Below are 16,451 nucleotides of genomic sequence, written 5' to 3'. Positions count from 1 at the left end.
AAGACAAATAAAGAAACGGAACCTATTCACAATTGCGCCAAGAAGCATAAAATACCTAGGAATAAATCTAACCAAAGATGTAAAAGATCTGTATGCTGAAAACTATAGAAAGCTTATGAAGGTAATTGAAGAAGATATAAAGAAATGGAAAGACATTCCCTGCTCATGGATTGGAAGAATAAATATTGTCAAAATGTCAATACTACCCAAAGCTATCTACACATTCAATGCAGTCCCAATCAAAATTGCACCAGCATTCTTCCTGAAGCTAGAACAAGCAATTCTAAAGTTCATATGGAAACACAAAAGGCCCCGAATAGCCAAAGTAATTTTGAAGAAGAAGACCAAAGCAGGAGGCATCACAATCCCAGACTTTAGCCTCTACTACAAAGCTATCATCATGAAGACAGCATGGTATTGGCACAAAAACAGACACATAGACCAATGGAATAGAATAGAAACCCCAGAGCTAGACCCACAAACGTATGGCCAACTCATCTTTGACAAAGCAGGAAAGAACATCCAATGGAAAAAAGACAGTCTCTTTAACAAATGGTGCTGGGAGAACTGGACAGCAACATGCAGAAGGTTGAAACTAGACCATTTCTCACACCATTCACAAAAATAAACTCAAAATGGATAAAGGACCTGAATGGGAGACAGGAAAACATCAAAACCCTAGAGGAGAAAGCAGGAAAAGACCTCTCTGACCTCAGCCGTAGCAATCTCTTACTCGACACATCCGCAAAGGCAAGGGAATTAAAAGCAAAAATGAATTACTGGAACCTTATGAAGATAAAAAGCTTCTGCACAGCAAAGGAAACAACCAACAAAACCAGAAGGCAGCCAATGGAATGGGAAAAGATATTTGCAAATGACATATCGGACAAAGGGCTAGTATCCAAAATCTATAAAGAGCTCACCAAACTCCACCCCCGAAAAGCAAATAACCCAGTGAAGAAATGGGCAGAAAACATGAATAGACACTCTCTAAAGAAGACATCCAGATGGCCAACAGGCACATGAAAAGATGCTCAACGTCGCTCGTTATCAGGGAAATACAAATGAAAACCACACTCAGATATCACCTCACGCCATTCCGAGTCGCCAAAATGAATAAATGAGGAGACTATAGATGCTGGAGAGGATGTGGAGAAACGGGAACCCTCTTGCACTGTTGGTGGGAATGCAAATTGGTGCAGCCCCTCTGGAAAACAGTGTGGAGGTTCCTCAAAAAATTAAAAATAGACCTACCCTATGACCCAGCAGTAGCACTGCTAGGAATTTACCCAAGGGATACAGGAGTACTGATGCATAGGGGCACTTGTACCCCAATGTTTATAGCAGCACTCTCAACAATAGCCAAATTATGGAAAGAGCCTAAATGTCCATCAACTGATGAATGGATAAAGAAATTGTGGTTTATATACACAATGGAGCACTACAGAGCAATGAGAAAGAATGAAATATGGCCCTTTGTAGCAACATGGATGGAACTGGAGAGTGTGATGCTAAGTGAAATAAGCCATACAGAGAAAGACAGACACCATATGTTTTCACTCTTATGTGGATCCTGAGAAACTTGACAGAATCCCATGGGGGAGGGGAAGGAAAAAAAAAGAAGAGGTTAGAGTGGGAGAGAGCCAAAGTATGAGAGACTTTTAAAAACTGAGAACAAACTGAGGGTTGATGGGGGGTGGGAGGGAGGGGAGGGTGGGTGATGGGTATTGGGGAGGGCACCTTTTGGGATGAGCACTGGGTGTTGTATGGAAACCATTTTGACAATAAATTTCATATATTGAAAAAAAATAAAATTAAATTAAAAAAATGATATTGATAGTATTGGTGTTATAGAGAAAGATATTTTTGCTTTAATAATATTTATATGCAGAATGACTATTAACAGAAGGGGATGCAAATGACATTAAATAATATCAAGGGTGTGTTCAGTAGCTCAGGAAAATCAGATATCATACTGAGCCCAAGTTGTCAATAAGTATCTTCAGACACCAAAATTACTAAAAAAAATCACTTTACAACTCTTTAAGGTTGTCTTATTCACTTGAAGAAAAGTTTAATATTTTGACTTTGTTTAGATCAATATTGAGTATCCAGGGAGCTAAAGAGATCTATCATCACATATCATGCTGTACATTAGTAGTAGTAATAATAATAATAATTATTATTTATGGAGTCCACTGTTGTGCTAGTCAGTGTTCCAGTCACATTATAAACACTTTATATATTATCTTATAGTCTTTATAGTACCTCATTATCTTTTTGTAGCAATAAATCTTAGAATAAGGGAAGACATAGCGTTTCTGTCTGAAAGCCACTGATGGTGACCTTTTTGATGTAAAATAATGTAGCCTCCATGACCACATGGCTGTTTTCTTAGACTGGTGAGTGGGATAACCCCTGCGCTTATGTGCTTGCCTTCTGGAAAGGTGGCAGGTAAACACAGTAACTTGTTTGTTGTTTGTTGTTACAAACAAGTAACAACCATTGCTTGTTTTCAATGGTTTTCTCATATATAATTTTAAAATTTTAGTTTAATTAAAAATTTTTTTATTTGAGTATAGTTGACATGCAGTGTTACATTAGTTTCAAGTATACAACAAAGTGATTTGACAACTCTATGTATTGTGCTATGCTCACCACAAGTGTAACTAGTGTCTGTCACCATACAGTACTATTACAACACTACAGACTAGATTCCTTGTGCTATGCCTTTTATTCCTGTGATTTATTCATTCCATAACTGAAAGCCTGGATCTTCTGCTCCCCTTCACCCATTTTTCCCATACCCCAACGTATCACCTCTGGCAACCATCAGTTTGTTCTCTGTATTTATAGTTCTGCTTCTGCTTTTTCTAACACATAAGTTTAGAAAATGGCTTTATGTGGATATCTGATTGGAGAGCAGGGTCGGTGTCACAAGGAGGAGGCTCTACCAAGCACTACTAAAGGCTCTGTGTTGTCTGCCACAATGCCCAAGGCTCTAGGGTGATAGGAACTGGAAGCATTTGGGCACTCATTCAGGAGGAGACACATTTTGGCTCATGGAATTAATGTAATTGGGGTTCAAGGGACTACCTCAATGGCTGATTAGTCCCTGCAGGAGGGAATCCAAAAGTTTGCATCATAGCCTCTCCAGAGGGTTAGAAGTCTGGGCTGCATGGTGGCATCTTCTACTAAGAGGAGAGCACTGAACATTTTCTGGCCCATTAAAATCTGGGGATTCATGACTCCTTTGAGGCTGATTCCGCCTCCTTGGTTCAAAGATGGGAAGATAGCGCTTTTTTTAAAGCTGGATTTGATGACAGACTCCTGCTGCAAACATCATGTGAAGACTTACACTACCCTCCCCCATAGGATTTATTGTCCAGTTCTGTATTATCTGGTATCTTCAAACAGGCTAACAGTGAAATTCTTCTGAAACTTAAATGTAACAATTAATAGACTTAAATTTTGGATGTATGCTCTCTGATTGAGGAAGTTATACATAAGGAAATAGAAAAGCAACAACAAGATAGCCTCAACAGCCTATCTAGCTACCAAAAGAAGGGAAACAATGAGAACAAAGTATAAAAACAGAACGTTTCCAGCAATTCTCAGGGAAGCAACTCCACCATTTGTAACGTAAAGGAAATCAGGTCATGTTTCCACATCAAATGACTTTCATCATACTTTGGAATAAAATGCAAGTTCTTTACCAGGACTTAAAAAGGCAACTCCATTCTAACCCTCTTGTTATAATCCAGCCATGCTGACTTTTGAAATGTTCCTTGAAGTAAGGTTTTCTATCTCAGGACATTTGCACCTGACATTCCTTCCCTCCGAGCTCTCCACAGCTGGCTCTGTCTCCTCATTCATCCCTCAGATTCACTGTCAGTTTTTCTGAGGACACAGTCAATGGAACATTAGGTTTTCAGACAGCAATGACTGTGTAGGGTGTAATGGGGACAGGGTTGGACAACCTGGTTTAGTTAAGTGAGTGTGGCTGTTGAGCTGGACCAACTTAGAGTGGTGGCTCTGGCCACTTAATAGCTGCATGTTCTCAGGCAAGTCTGTTCACCTTCTCTCTGCCCCCATTTCCTCTTCTGTACCTAATGGGCAATAAGATCTTCCTCAAAGCTTTCTCTTGCCCTCAGGTGAAAATAATTGACTTGCATAAAGTGCCTACAATAGTTCTTGGTGTTTATTAGGCATTGAAATATTGCAAACTCCCCCTCCTTTAAAAAACCAGCTTTATTGTGTTATCACTGATACCCAAAAACTACACATATTTAGTGTACACAATTTGATCGTTTGGACATTTGTATACACTCATGAACCATCACCCCCAAGCAATTCCTCTTTACTCCTCAGCAGTACTCTGAAACATGGCATTTCTTTTAAGTTAAAAAAAACCGTTTATTTATTTTGAAACGGGGGTGGGGGAGGGAGAGAGAGAATCCCAAGCAGGCTGCATACCCAGCATGGAGCCTGATGCAGGGCCCAATCCCACGATGATGAGCTCATGACTGGAACTGAAATCAAGAGTCGGATACTCAACTGATTGAGCCACCCAGGTGCTTCCTGAAGCATGGCATCTCCTAACTACTTCTATAATTCATGAAAGACCTCTCTTCTTAGTATGGATCCTTTTTTGAAATTGCTTAAGGGAAAATTGGTATCTTTGAGAAAATTTTCCTTGTGGTCATATTGGATCCTTAGGGTAAGGGAGAAGGTCATGGTTAAGGGTATGGAACTGAAGGACTGCCTTCCTCTTGAGGTCTAAGTTATTGTGGCTCAATTCCCCCATTCACCAACCTGCAGAAGTTTAAATTGTCCTGGTGATTTCTGCACATTTTTAAAAGGTGTATGTCCTCTTGGTCATCTCTACCTCTGGGGCTCTGGTTTCCAAGAATGTCAAGTTGGAGCTCCACCTCACTGATCTAGAATTGATTTTTTCCCCAGAAATTGCAGAAGGCAGAATTAATAAGTCAGAGAAATTCTCTTTACAGCCACATATGCACCCTTAGGGAGGCAGGATAGGGGTTAAGAGTAAAAACCATAATTGTCCAAACAGATTTCAATCTCCAGAACTGAGGTTAAGAAATGTTTGATTTCCAGAAAGTTATTTATACTTTTTTGCTTGTTTTGTTTCAAGTTTTTATTTAAATTCTAGTTGTTTAACATACAGAGTAATATTGGTTTTAGGAGTAGAATTTAATGATTCATCACTTATATATAACACCCAGTGCTCATCACAACAGGTACCCTCCTTAATACCCATCATCCATTTAGTCCATCTCACGCCCACCTCCCCTTCAGCAAACCTAAGTTTGTACTCTACCACTAAGAGTCTCTTATGGTTTGCCTCCTTCTCTTCCCCACCCCCCCCCCCCCGCTGTGTTGATCTGGTTTGTTTCTTAAAATCCACATATGAGTGAAATCATATGATATTTGTCTTTCTCTGACTAACATTTTCTTAGCATAATACACTGTAGCTCCATCCACGTCATTAAAAATGGCAAGATTTCATTCTTTTTGATGACTAATATTCCAGTGTATATGTATACCACAGCTGTGCACCCTGATGTTTGTACTAGCATTATCAACAATAGCCAAATTATGGAAAAACCCCAAATGTCCATTGACGGATGGATAAAGAAGTTATTTATACATTTTGATCCTCATGTATCCCATCTGAGATATGCAAATAATGAATTTGTGTTTTCTGTTAAAGACTTAGTAGATAATTAGTATCATCATGTATGTAAAGTCCCTAGTCTGGTCTCTTTCAAAGTTAAGTGCTCTATGGTTACTGTGATTATATAGTCTTGAGTACCAGCAGGGTTTCTCTGCTGAAAGTCTAGGTAAGATCAGATAGAATCCCTCACTTCCAAAGTCAGTGGAAGTTTAAACCTATGCCAATATTTCTGCAAGTCCAAGAGGACTGTGATATTATTGTGACCTCTTTCTATAAGTTTCTGCTTCTGTTACTCCCCACATGACCAGATATGCAACTTAAGCCCTTTCCTAATGACTCATATAAGGAGTGGGGTTTGCTAAAGATGTTTAGAGTATATGTGTTTGTGTGTGTTTTGGAGGAAGTTGATACTTTCATAAAAGGAACAGTTTCTAACTGATCCTTCATCAACCTGCTATCAATATCCGTTGACAGGTCTGTCTTGGGAAAATTTTCACGTCTGGTTAAGTCCTATGTAGTCTCCAGTTTACCCCACCTGGTTGACCCCTCTCTCCTGTACATCTTTATATGAGAGTAATGGAGAAAAGCCTCTTAACCTTTGTGTGCTTCCCAAGACCACTGCCCTCTTCTGTGAACTGACTACAGAGGAGCAGCAAAATAACATATTCATGAATTTCGTATTTTCTGATAAATAACTGTCAAGTGCCTCAACTGTGTTCCAGCTCCGTTGGGCATGTCCATGCTTTGGTTCTTATTCTTTTGTGAGATTTGTCTGTGTAGCTGAGGTTTGTCTCTTTTTCCCTTGTGAATCTTTACAATAAACCCCTGTGACAATGTTGAATCCTACCTGAGCCCTGTGCTCCTGGAAAACAGTAACAGAGAAGAAATCCTCCCACACTTTTGTGCTCTGAAAAATGACTGGACTTTGACCCTCAGCCAAAGTCCACATACCACCCCTGTGTGATGGCCCCTCTGAATGTCCACTGATGTCTGGGAAAAACTTTCCCTGATCAACTATCCAATCTCACCCCTGTCACCTGCTCATCCCACTTTACCACACGTGGTTCCTTCTAGCTTCTTCCTCTTCCTCCTATAAAAGAAAAGCCCTTTTCTGCCTGACCTTTGAGACTTCTTGCAGATCTCCTGGCTGGGTATTCTTCCTGTTACAACAGTCCTCTCTCACTTACTACTATGGCCCCTTCCCTCCATCTTGGAATAATCCTTTCAAATACAGTCTCTCTTTACTTAAGCCCAGAGGTTTTTTGTTTTTTGTTTTTGACACCTGTTACTTAAAAGTATACATGTTCCTCTGTACCTTGTAACTGGAAACAACCTAAATAACACAAAATTTCACTCTAAAGTCTTGTGTTGCCTATTTTATTTTGTTTCCTTAGGCTCCTGCAGATTTTTGGCCATCAGACTGTTGGCTTATCATCTAGCACATAATCTTTGTTTTTAAGTCTCAGAGACTGGCACATAGTGTATAATAAATAGAAATTTGTCAAATGAACAAATGAATTCACAAATCTCTGAGTGGCCAAATAAATTTATGGACTAACAGCGATCTTAATATTTTTCAGAACTCACCAATGGACAAAAGCATTTTTCCATGCCCAATGCTGTTTTTCTCGTTAGTAGTTGGGTCACATCTGTTAAGGAAGAAGAATCCCTAGCAGTTGGAGGCATCTATTATCAGGGTAATTGGAACATAATATCTACTCCCTGAGAGAGTGGCACACTTAAATTTGGGTCAAATGAAATTAATAAGGAAAGACAATGCATAGTCGACTGTGCCAGGTGGGAAGCAGGGAAGAACACTGAGATGCTATGCTCTTGAGGAACTGGCCTGGGACTGATTCACCAAGAGTCATCTACTGGGGTGATTTCATTTTTTTACCATATAATAACTATAGAAGTCAGGACCTTAGTCTTTGAAATTGACCTAGAGGAAGGAGTCATGACCATTATAAGGGGAGAAAGAGAGATCTTGCTATTGAAGGGCACTTGGGCTACCATGATAAGTTACACACTCATACATGCGTGCACACACACACACACACACACACACACACTTAAAGTCCTTCAAACAGCTTTAAATGACTACATAAGAAAACTCAGCCCTATGAATAGGGATACCTATAAATAAGGAGTTTCTAGTGATCAAACTCAAGGATAGGAGCGATTTCAATAGGATTGGGATTATGTGAAAGGCATGTGATGTCCTGGAAACCAGATGTGTTTTCCAAATTTAGACTGGTGCACAGAGAACAAGATACAGGTAGACCTTGTCCCAGTCAGATAATATTAGAGACCACTGTTGATTAGAGATCAACACATTAGTTTCATCACATGCAATAAACATTCTTCTATCAGGGATGAAACAAATCATTAAAGTTACCATCCTTCAGAATTGAATGACAGACACGTTAAAAACCTGCAGTCAGGGGTGAGAGATTAACGGGCTTCTCTTAAGACCTCAGATTCCTTATTGGCATTTCACCCAGTGCATCAGCTTTGTCAAGCCCTGCTTCATGTCTTTGTTCCTCAGACTATAGATAAATGGGTTTAGCATGGGGGTTAGTATGGTGTAGATAATTGTTGCTATTCGATCCTTGACAGTATAGTTGGACAGGGGCTGGAAATAGACATAGCTAATGCTTCCATAAAACAGGGTCACCACTGTGAGATGAGAGCCACAGGTGGAAAATGCTTTGCGCTTCCCAGCAGCTGAAGGAATCTTCAGAACAGTGATGAGGATTCTTAAGTAAGAGATGATGATGCACGAAAAGGGTGTCATTATGACAGCCAACCCTTCTGTCATTACTGTGATTTCTTTGACAAAATGGGAGGAACAGGACAATTTCAGCACTGGCTGGTCATCACAGAAAAAATGGTGGATGACATTAGAGGAACAGAAGATGAGTTGATTGGTTAGGAGAATGTGCAGGAGGGAGTGGAGGTGTGGAATGCAGAAGGAGAGGATCAGAAGCAGGACACAGCGTCTGTGATTCATGATGGTGATGTAGTGAAAAGGATAACATATGGCTACATAGCGGTCAATGGCCATGGCTGCCAGGAGGTAACTGTCTGTATTTCCAAACGCTATGAAGAAGTACATCTGGGTCAGACACTCACCATAAGAGATGGCCTTTGTCTCTGATAAGAGGTTCACCAGCATCTTGGGGATAATGACTGTCACATAGCAAATGTCAACAAAGGACAGGATGCTCAGGAAAAAGTACATGGGTGTCTGGAGGCGAGTGTCTGAGCGAATGGCTAGGATGATGAGCACGTTTCCTATCACTGTGATGAGGTAGATGGGGAGAAACACAGCAAAGAGTGGCTTCTGATCTTCAGGTCGAGAGGAGAGTCCCAGGAGGATGAATTCAGAGGGTCTTGTTAGGTTACTTTTCCCCATAGCTTTGAGTTCACCTAGAGATAAAGTAACACTATAACAGACTCTTCCAACATTCAATATAATCTACCCAAGAATTTTTTTGTTTATTCTTCCTATCAGCAATTAAAACAACCAAAATATTACAATTACCTGGATTGTGACTTCTTTCCATTAACGTTCAGAATTCAGAATTTAATGTATATTTTAACCCCCTTTCAGTCTTCTGCTGTAAAGAGAGACTAATACAGGGAAAACAGAAATGGGAGAGAGAAAAAAGAAGATAGATACAGAGAGGGAATGAGAGAAAGAGAGAATTCTCTGAAAGGGCAGGAGCAGAATCCTGGAGAAATTATCTTTTGATTGAGGATTTTCATTCATTAATTCATGGCAGGAGGATAAGCAGTTTGCTTCCCATCTAATTTCCAGCTGATGGAATGATGATTTCTGCTAACTCTGATGTTTTTCTCTGCATCAAGTATTCTGGAGGTTGAAAATTATCTGAAAAGGCAATGAAATATGAGATCACCCAACAGGTATTCCGTGCCTCTCACTTTCTAGTGAAAATTAATTGGAGCGAAAGAATAAGCATAAAAAGATAAAAGATAGGCAGAGATAATAGGACAGTGAAAACATTTCTTTTAATGATAATATAAATCCCATCCTGTGCCCAATCCCTGGATCTAAAAGTGTTGTTATTGGTGGTATGTGCTTATTTGTGTTGGTGTAATTCTTTTCCAAATTCCTGTCTTAGCTATAGACAGGCTGCCCAGAAAAATCACAGAAGGAAGGCATCTGCTCCTAGACAAGATTTCAACCTTCATGAATCTGAAGGTTTTCTTCCCTGCCTCCTCTGGACCTTCTACAGGCTGAGGGGACTATAGAGATTCATAGACTCCACCCTGTCAAGGGAGCATCCTTTGAGACTGTGAAGAAGTCCCCAAAGCTTAGGTAGAGGAGACATTAGAGCACAAGAGAACTTCAATTATTGAAGTTTTGGGGTTTCTTCCCTAAGGATTCTGTGAAGTATCAGTGCTTTGTTTCTCCTGTGGCAGTCACCATTTTGACCTTTCTCCTTTAGGCCAAAAACACCCTATATGAGGTTGGCTCTGGTGACAGAGATGCCCAGTGCTGGCTCTCCCAAACTTCATAAGCATTTATCCCATAGCTGTATTATTTATGTTGAGAGACAGTCTATGGTCAGATAACCTTTTTTCAGAGTGCACATAGCTTTGCATTAAAAAGACTAGAACATCTGATGCCACCACTTTTCCATCTCTCAGGTTTAGAAGCAGCCCCTGGTTGGTCAATATTTTAAAACTTCAGAACATAAAAGTTAATATTTCATATTTTAGACCCCAGACTATACTCTTTACTCTTCTATCTGAAGCATCTCTAAGTCTGGTTGTAAAATATTGATGTATGACCCTTGTTTTTTGACTCTGGGAAACCACCAGGTGAATATATTTTATGTTTTATGGAATCCTGACTTCTTGGTCATTTGGGGCATCTCACTGTGTGTGCACTGCAGAATTACCCAATGAGGACTCAACTCCCTCCTGGTCTCCCAGTATAGCCATTACCCAAGAATATCCCATTCTTTATTATTGATTGCCCCTTTACCCATTTATATTATCATGCCTTTGTTTAGATTCTCCCTCATCTGCTCTACCTAACCTGCAAGGCTTGAATTTAGCCTCCTCTAGGACACTTTGCTGGATGACTACCAGTTAGAATGAGTCTGTCTTCTGTCCTTTTTTAATACTTTGGACTTTCACTGTAGTCAGTGTCTCAATCTCTTTGTCTTATTGCTTATACACTAGGGGCGCCTGGGTGGCTCATTTGGTTGTGTGTCCCAGTCTTGATTTTGGCTCAGGTCATGATCCCAGAGCCATGGGAGAGCCCCGTGTTGGGCTCCACGCTGAACATGAGGCTGCTTGAGATTCTTTCTCTCTCCCCCTCTGCCCCTCTTCCCCACTTGTGCTTTCTGTCTAAAGTAAAAAAAGAATATAAATAACCCCAACTGTTATATGTAGGGTTCTATTGTTTCATGTACAATTTTTTGTGATGTTATTTAAATATGTATAAGCTCAAACCAACTGTACATTCTTTGTTATTTATTAAGCAAATGCTTAAATGTTTATTTATTTATTTTGGAGAGAAAGAGCAAGTGAGCACAGGTGAGGGTCAGAGAGATTGGGAAAGAGAATCACAAGCAGGCTCCATGCTGTCAGTGTGGAGCCAGATGTGGGGTTTGATCCCACAAACCGTGAGATCATGGCCTGAGCTGAAGACAAGAGTTGGATGTTTAACTTACAGAGCCACCCAGGTGCTCCCTAACTGTACATTCTTAATATTTATACTGTTCATAAATCAAAAACCCTAAAAAATAGGAAATAATATTTTTACAAATTAAATTCACATAAAGTCATGTAAACTGTAACAACTCAAATGAAATTGAAAATAATTTAATTGGTGAATAATGTTATTTTGATTAAATTGATTACCTTTATTGGTATTAAACAATAAAGAGTATAGCTTCTAATCCAGTTCTTTATCTAATCTTTTTTTTGTATTTGAATTTCAATAATAATAATGAAAGTAATGTTTGTTTGCACAAGCAGGTAGTAAAAATGCCACTAATAGGTTGAAGAATTTCTTTTTGGTGCAGAAAATTTAACACATCATACTAAATCAAAACTCTACTAGTTAGCAATTCATGATCATTAATATTAATGAGGTGTTTTTAGATACCTTCATGTATCTGTTTATTTGAAAAATAGATTAGCATTGGGATCATATTTAAAGATGCAATAGAGGGTACTCAGATTGGTAAAGAAATCAAACCACTAAAGACAACAATAATAACTCTTAACATTTTCGAATGGTCTATATGAGGCAGACTCTTAAGACTATGACAAATATTACTTATTATCACAGCATCCCATTGTGTACTGGAGGAAGACATGATGTCATTTATAATGTAAATGGGCATTCCCAAGACTACTTGGCTATCCTCCTGAACTGTTTAGGAAGGAAGTCCTATGTCACTGTCCAAATCTTCATGGTAGGTAGTCAGATTGGTACTTGTTTCAGAGGAACTGGTCTGAAATTAGTCACACTGGGAAAATCAAGATAGCTAAGTAGCTATTGGGACTTCATCAAAATAAAAAACTTCTGCACAGCAAAGGAGACAATCAACAAAACTGAAAGGAAGCCTAATGGAATGGAAGAAGATATTTGCAAATGACATATCAGTTAAAGGGTTAGTATCCAAAATCTATAAAGAACTTGCCAAACTCAACATCCAAAAAGCAAATAATCTAGTTTTAAAAAATTGGCAGAAAACGTGAATAGACATTTTTACAAAAAAAGACATACAGATGGCTAATGGACACATGAAAAGATGCTCCACATCACTCATCATCAGGGAAATACAAACCAAAACTGCAATGAGATATCACCTCACACCTGTCAGAATGGCTAAAATTAACAACACAGGAAACAACAGGTATTGGTGAGGATGCAGAGAAAAGGGAACCCTCTTGCACTGTTGGTAAGAATGCAAACTAGGGCAGCCACTCTGGAAAACAGTATAGAGTTTCCTCAAAAATAGAACTGCCCTATGACCCAGTAATTGCACAACTAGGTATTTACCCAAAGGATACAAAAATATTGATTCAAAGGGATATATGCACCCCAGTGTTTATAGCAGCATTATCAACAATAGCTACATTATGGAAAGAGCCATTGACTGATGTCCATCGACTGATGAATGGATAAAGAAGTGGTATATATATACAATGGAATATTACTCATCCATAAAAAAGAATGAAATCTTGCCATTTGCAATGACATGGATGGAGCTAGAGAGTATTGTGCTAAGTGAAATAAGTCAGTAAGAGAAAGACAAAAATGCCATATCATTTCACTCATATGTGGAATTTAAGACACAAAACAGATGAACATATGGGGGGAGGAGAGGGAAACAAACCAGGAGAGACTCCTAAAGATAGAGAACAAACTGAGGCTGATGGAGGGAGGAGGTGGGGGATGGGCTAGATGGGTGATGGGTATTAAGGAGGACACTTGTTACGATGAGCACTGGGTGTTGTATGTGAGTGATGAATGACTGAAATCTACTCCTGAAACTAATATACAGTGTATGTTAACTAACTGGAGTTTAAATAAAAACTAAAAAAACAAAAAAAAAAACAATAGAAAAGAAGGATATCATTAGAAGATATGATGAGGAAATTGGTATAGTAACGAATAATTGAAATTTCAAACAAAAACGTTGTCAGAAATCCAAGAAATCTACCTTATATGATTAGAGCAGAAAGAAGGGGAATATTCTTGAAGCAACAAGGCACTGAATTTTCATGTCTTCTGCTTTTCATGTGGACCAAAGTATGGCCTAGTGGAGAAATTAGAATCAGAAAGACATTGTGGGTTAGAATCAGCACATTTTTTACCAAATTGTGGGGATGCAGGAAAGAACCTAATCCTTCTTATAGTTTCAGTCATCCACATGAAAAGTAGTGTGAATAAAACTTCCCCCATCTTCACCTGTGGTTCTCTTTTGTTTACATGACACTTGAAATTATGTCTTACCTTTTATCCTCACTAGACTGAGGATCCATTAGGGACATAATCAGATATTTTTCATTGTTGTACCTTAATGCCCCTTAGAGTTCTTTATAAAGAACAATGACGAGTTTTAAAAAAATATGTGGATGAATAAATTGTCTAGTCCAGAGTCTTGAATTAAGTAGGCTCTAATGTAAATGAGAGCTTCCTATCCCCTAATTTCTAACAGTATCTTGAGCCTGAATGTGTTGAATGATATCCTCATGACAAACTCTCTGTCCTTCACAAGAATATATTCTTGCATGAATTAGTAAGAGAAAGATTGTAAAGGCTGAGAAATGTGATTTTACAACTTCAGTTAGCATAGCCATAGGAAAGTGCTACAGGTGGAGGTTAAGAACATAAGTTTAGTTTCAGACAGACTAGGAACTGAATCTTACTAAAATACTTTAAGACTGTAAAGAACCTCAATTTCCAACATTTGAAATATTTCAACAGTAATTTTTTATGTTTATTTTTCAGAGAGGGAGAGAGAAAGACAGAACACAAAAGGGGAAGGGGCAGAGAGAGAGGGAGACACAGTATCTGAAGCAGGCTCCAGGTTCCAGGCCATCAGCACAGAGCCTGAACCAGGGGTTCAACCCACAAACCGTGAGATCATGACCTGAGCCGAAGTTGGACGCTTAACCCACTGGGCCACCCTCAACAGTGATTTTTTAAATGTTTATTTATTTGACAGAGAGAGAGAGAGGGAGGGAGGGAGAATGAGTGGGGGAGGAGCAGAGAGAGAGACGGAGAGAGAGAGAATACCAAGCAGCTCCACACTCAGTGCAGAACCCAACATGGGGCTTGATCTCATAACCGTAAGATCATGAACTGAGCTGAAATCAAGAGTTGGACGCTTAACCAACTAAGCCACCCAGGCATCCCAACAGTAATTTCCCCTATGTATTAGGGTTGTTTTAATATTTTACATAATCTAATTTATTACCAATTAACAACCTTATGAATTGTGGACTATTATTAATTCTCATTACTGGTTAGAAAACCGAGGTGCATATAGATTAAGATACTTGCCTAAGATGTCACAGCTGGTAAGTGGTAGAGCTGGGATTATAACTTCACAGTCTGTTAGCCCAAACATGAAGCTATACTGCCTTTCAAAGTACTGACACAAAAGTTCTATTGTGAGTATGAAATGAACAAAAAGCATGTGATAGTATGGTGTGTGTCGTATAGTCATCACTCAATACAAATTAACTAGTATTTGGTCATCATTACACTCATAATCCTCAGAGACTTTTCTGTCCCTGAGGAAAGTGTCTTCTTTCCTTTTGATCAATTTACAACATGTCCTCAATGAACTGTTCTTCAGCCTAACTTTTGTAAAAGGCTTAACTTCTGTCAATAATGGCCAGAACTCATCACACCATGAGTACACTGTACATGTGCAATGTTTCAATATTGATTGAAAAAATCAATAGTGGTGGCTTCAATAATGGGGATTTAAAGTTAAAGTCCAGTTATGACTTAATTTCAAACTGTTCTTGACTTTACCAACGCAGATTTTATACCTATATAAAATTTATATATAAGGATCATATAAAATTTTTTTTGAAAAAGGTTTTTATTTTTAATTCAGCATGGTTTGCTGATTGACTCTCAATGGCTCTTAATGGAATAAATAGATACTGGAAGTGATAGTTTAAAAAATGAATTCATAACAAATCAAATTTCTTGCAATTGTTTCCATTTTTATTAAGATTGGAATATACGTACTAGGAAATACCTTCTTTGAAAACATGAACTAGGAAACACCTTCTTTCAGAAAAGTGAAAATAGTGAGTTAATTTCTAAGTTATACCAATAATTGTCTTAATGTTTCAATGCCTTAAACAATTCAAGAAACTAAAGACTATAAAACATGTTTCAATTCTAAGAGTTTTGTTTTTAAATTTAAGTAATTCAACAGATGTATGATGAAGGATGTTGAATTGTTTTCACATTTACTTTTAAGAGTAATTAGATTTCTGTAACTACACATTAAAAATTAATTGCTATCATTTTTATGTTATTCTTTGTTATAATTAACATGGTAGATAAAACACACCAATGCCAGTGTTGAATTTGAAGGCCAGTTCTCCAATATAATGTGCCCACTTAGGTAAGTCTGAATATGTTTTACACTAATTGTTTTAGATTATTCCTGGCATGAAATTGCATTCTTAAGGTCTAGTAGAGATGGTTCTGAACCCCTGAGGATATGTTCATAGTTCCCCAGGTATCTGTGCATCTCAGTTTGTAAAATACTTCTTAAAGTCCAAACTAGTTTTCCTTCTAAAACTTTGGCTTCCTTCTTTTATTTTTCTTTCTTTCTATCCTTTTTAAAAGTATTTTTTGAAGTATAGTTGACACACAATGTTACATTAGTTTTAGGTATACAATATACTGATTTGACTTTGTATTTTTATTTTTTTATTTTTATTTTTTGTTTATTTTTTCATTATGAAATTTATTGTCAAATTGGTTTCCATACAACACCCAGTGCTCATCCCAACAGGTGCCCTCCTCAATACCCATCTCCCACCCCCCATAAACCCTCAGTTTGTTTTCAGTTTTTAGGAGTCTCTTATGTTTTGGTTCCCTCCCTCTCTAGCCATTTTTGACTTTGTATTTTTAATACATTTTTTTTTTTTGGGACAGAGAGAGACAGAGCATGAACGGGGGAGGGTCAGAGAGAGAGGGAGACACAGAATCGGAAACAGGCTC

General features: G+C 38.4%; 1 protein-coding gene across 1 annotated transcript; it reads right to left on the bottom strand.

Moving 5' to 3' along the window:
- Nucleotides 1-8,183: 8,183 nt before the first annotated feature.
- LOC121034450 (olfactory receptor 1L1) lies at nt 8,184-9,131 on the bottom strand. Its single transcript, XM_040481234.1, has one exon. The coding sequence runs from the start codon at nt 9,114-9,116 to the stop codon at nt 8,184-8,186; it is 933 nt and encodes a 310-aa protein (XP_040337168.1). The 5' UTR covers nt 9,117-9,131.
- Nucleotides 9,132-16,451: the final 7,320 nt, after the last annotated feature.

The sequence above is a fragment of the Herpailurus yagouaroundi genome, unplaced genomic scaffold (genome assembly GCF_014898765.1).
Source record: "Herpailurus yagouaroundi ecotype Mexico unplaced genomic scaffold, PumYag 160, whole genome shotgun sequence".
NCBI lineage: Eukaryota > Metazoa > Chordata > Mammalia > Carnivora > Felidae > Herpailurus > Herpailurus yagouaroundi.
Note: the sequence above shows the minus strand (reverse complement) of the source record. Positions and strands in the feature narration are given on the sequence as shown.

Bases quoted from the DNA above. Each gene is read 5' to 3' on its own strand.
- LOC121034450 (XM_040481234.1), bottom strand. From the start codon at position 9,116: ATGGGGAAAAGTAACCTAACAAGACCCTCTGAATTCATCCTCCTGGGA.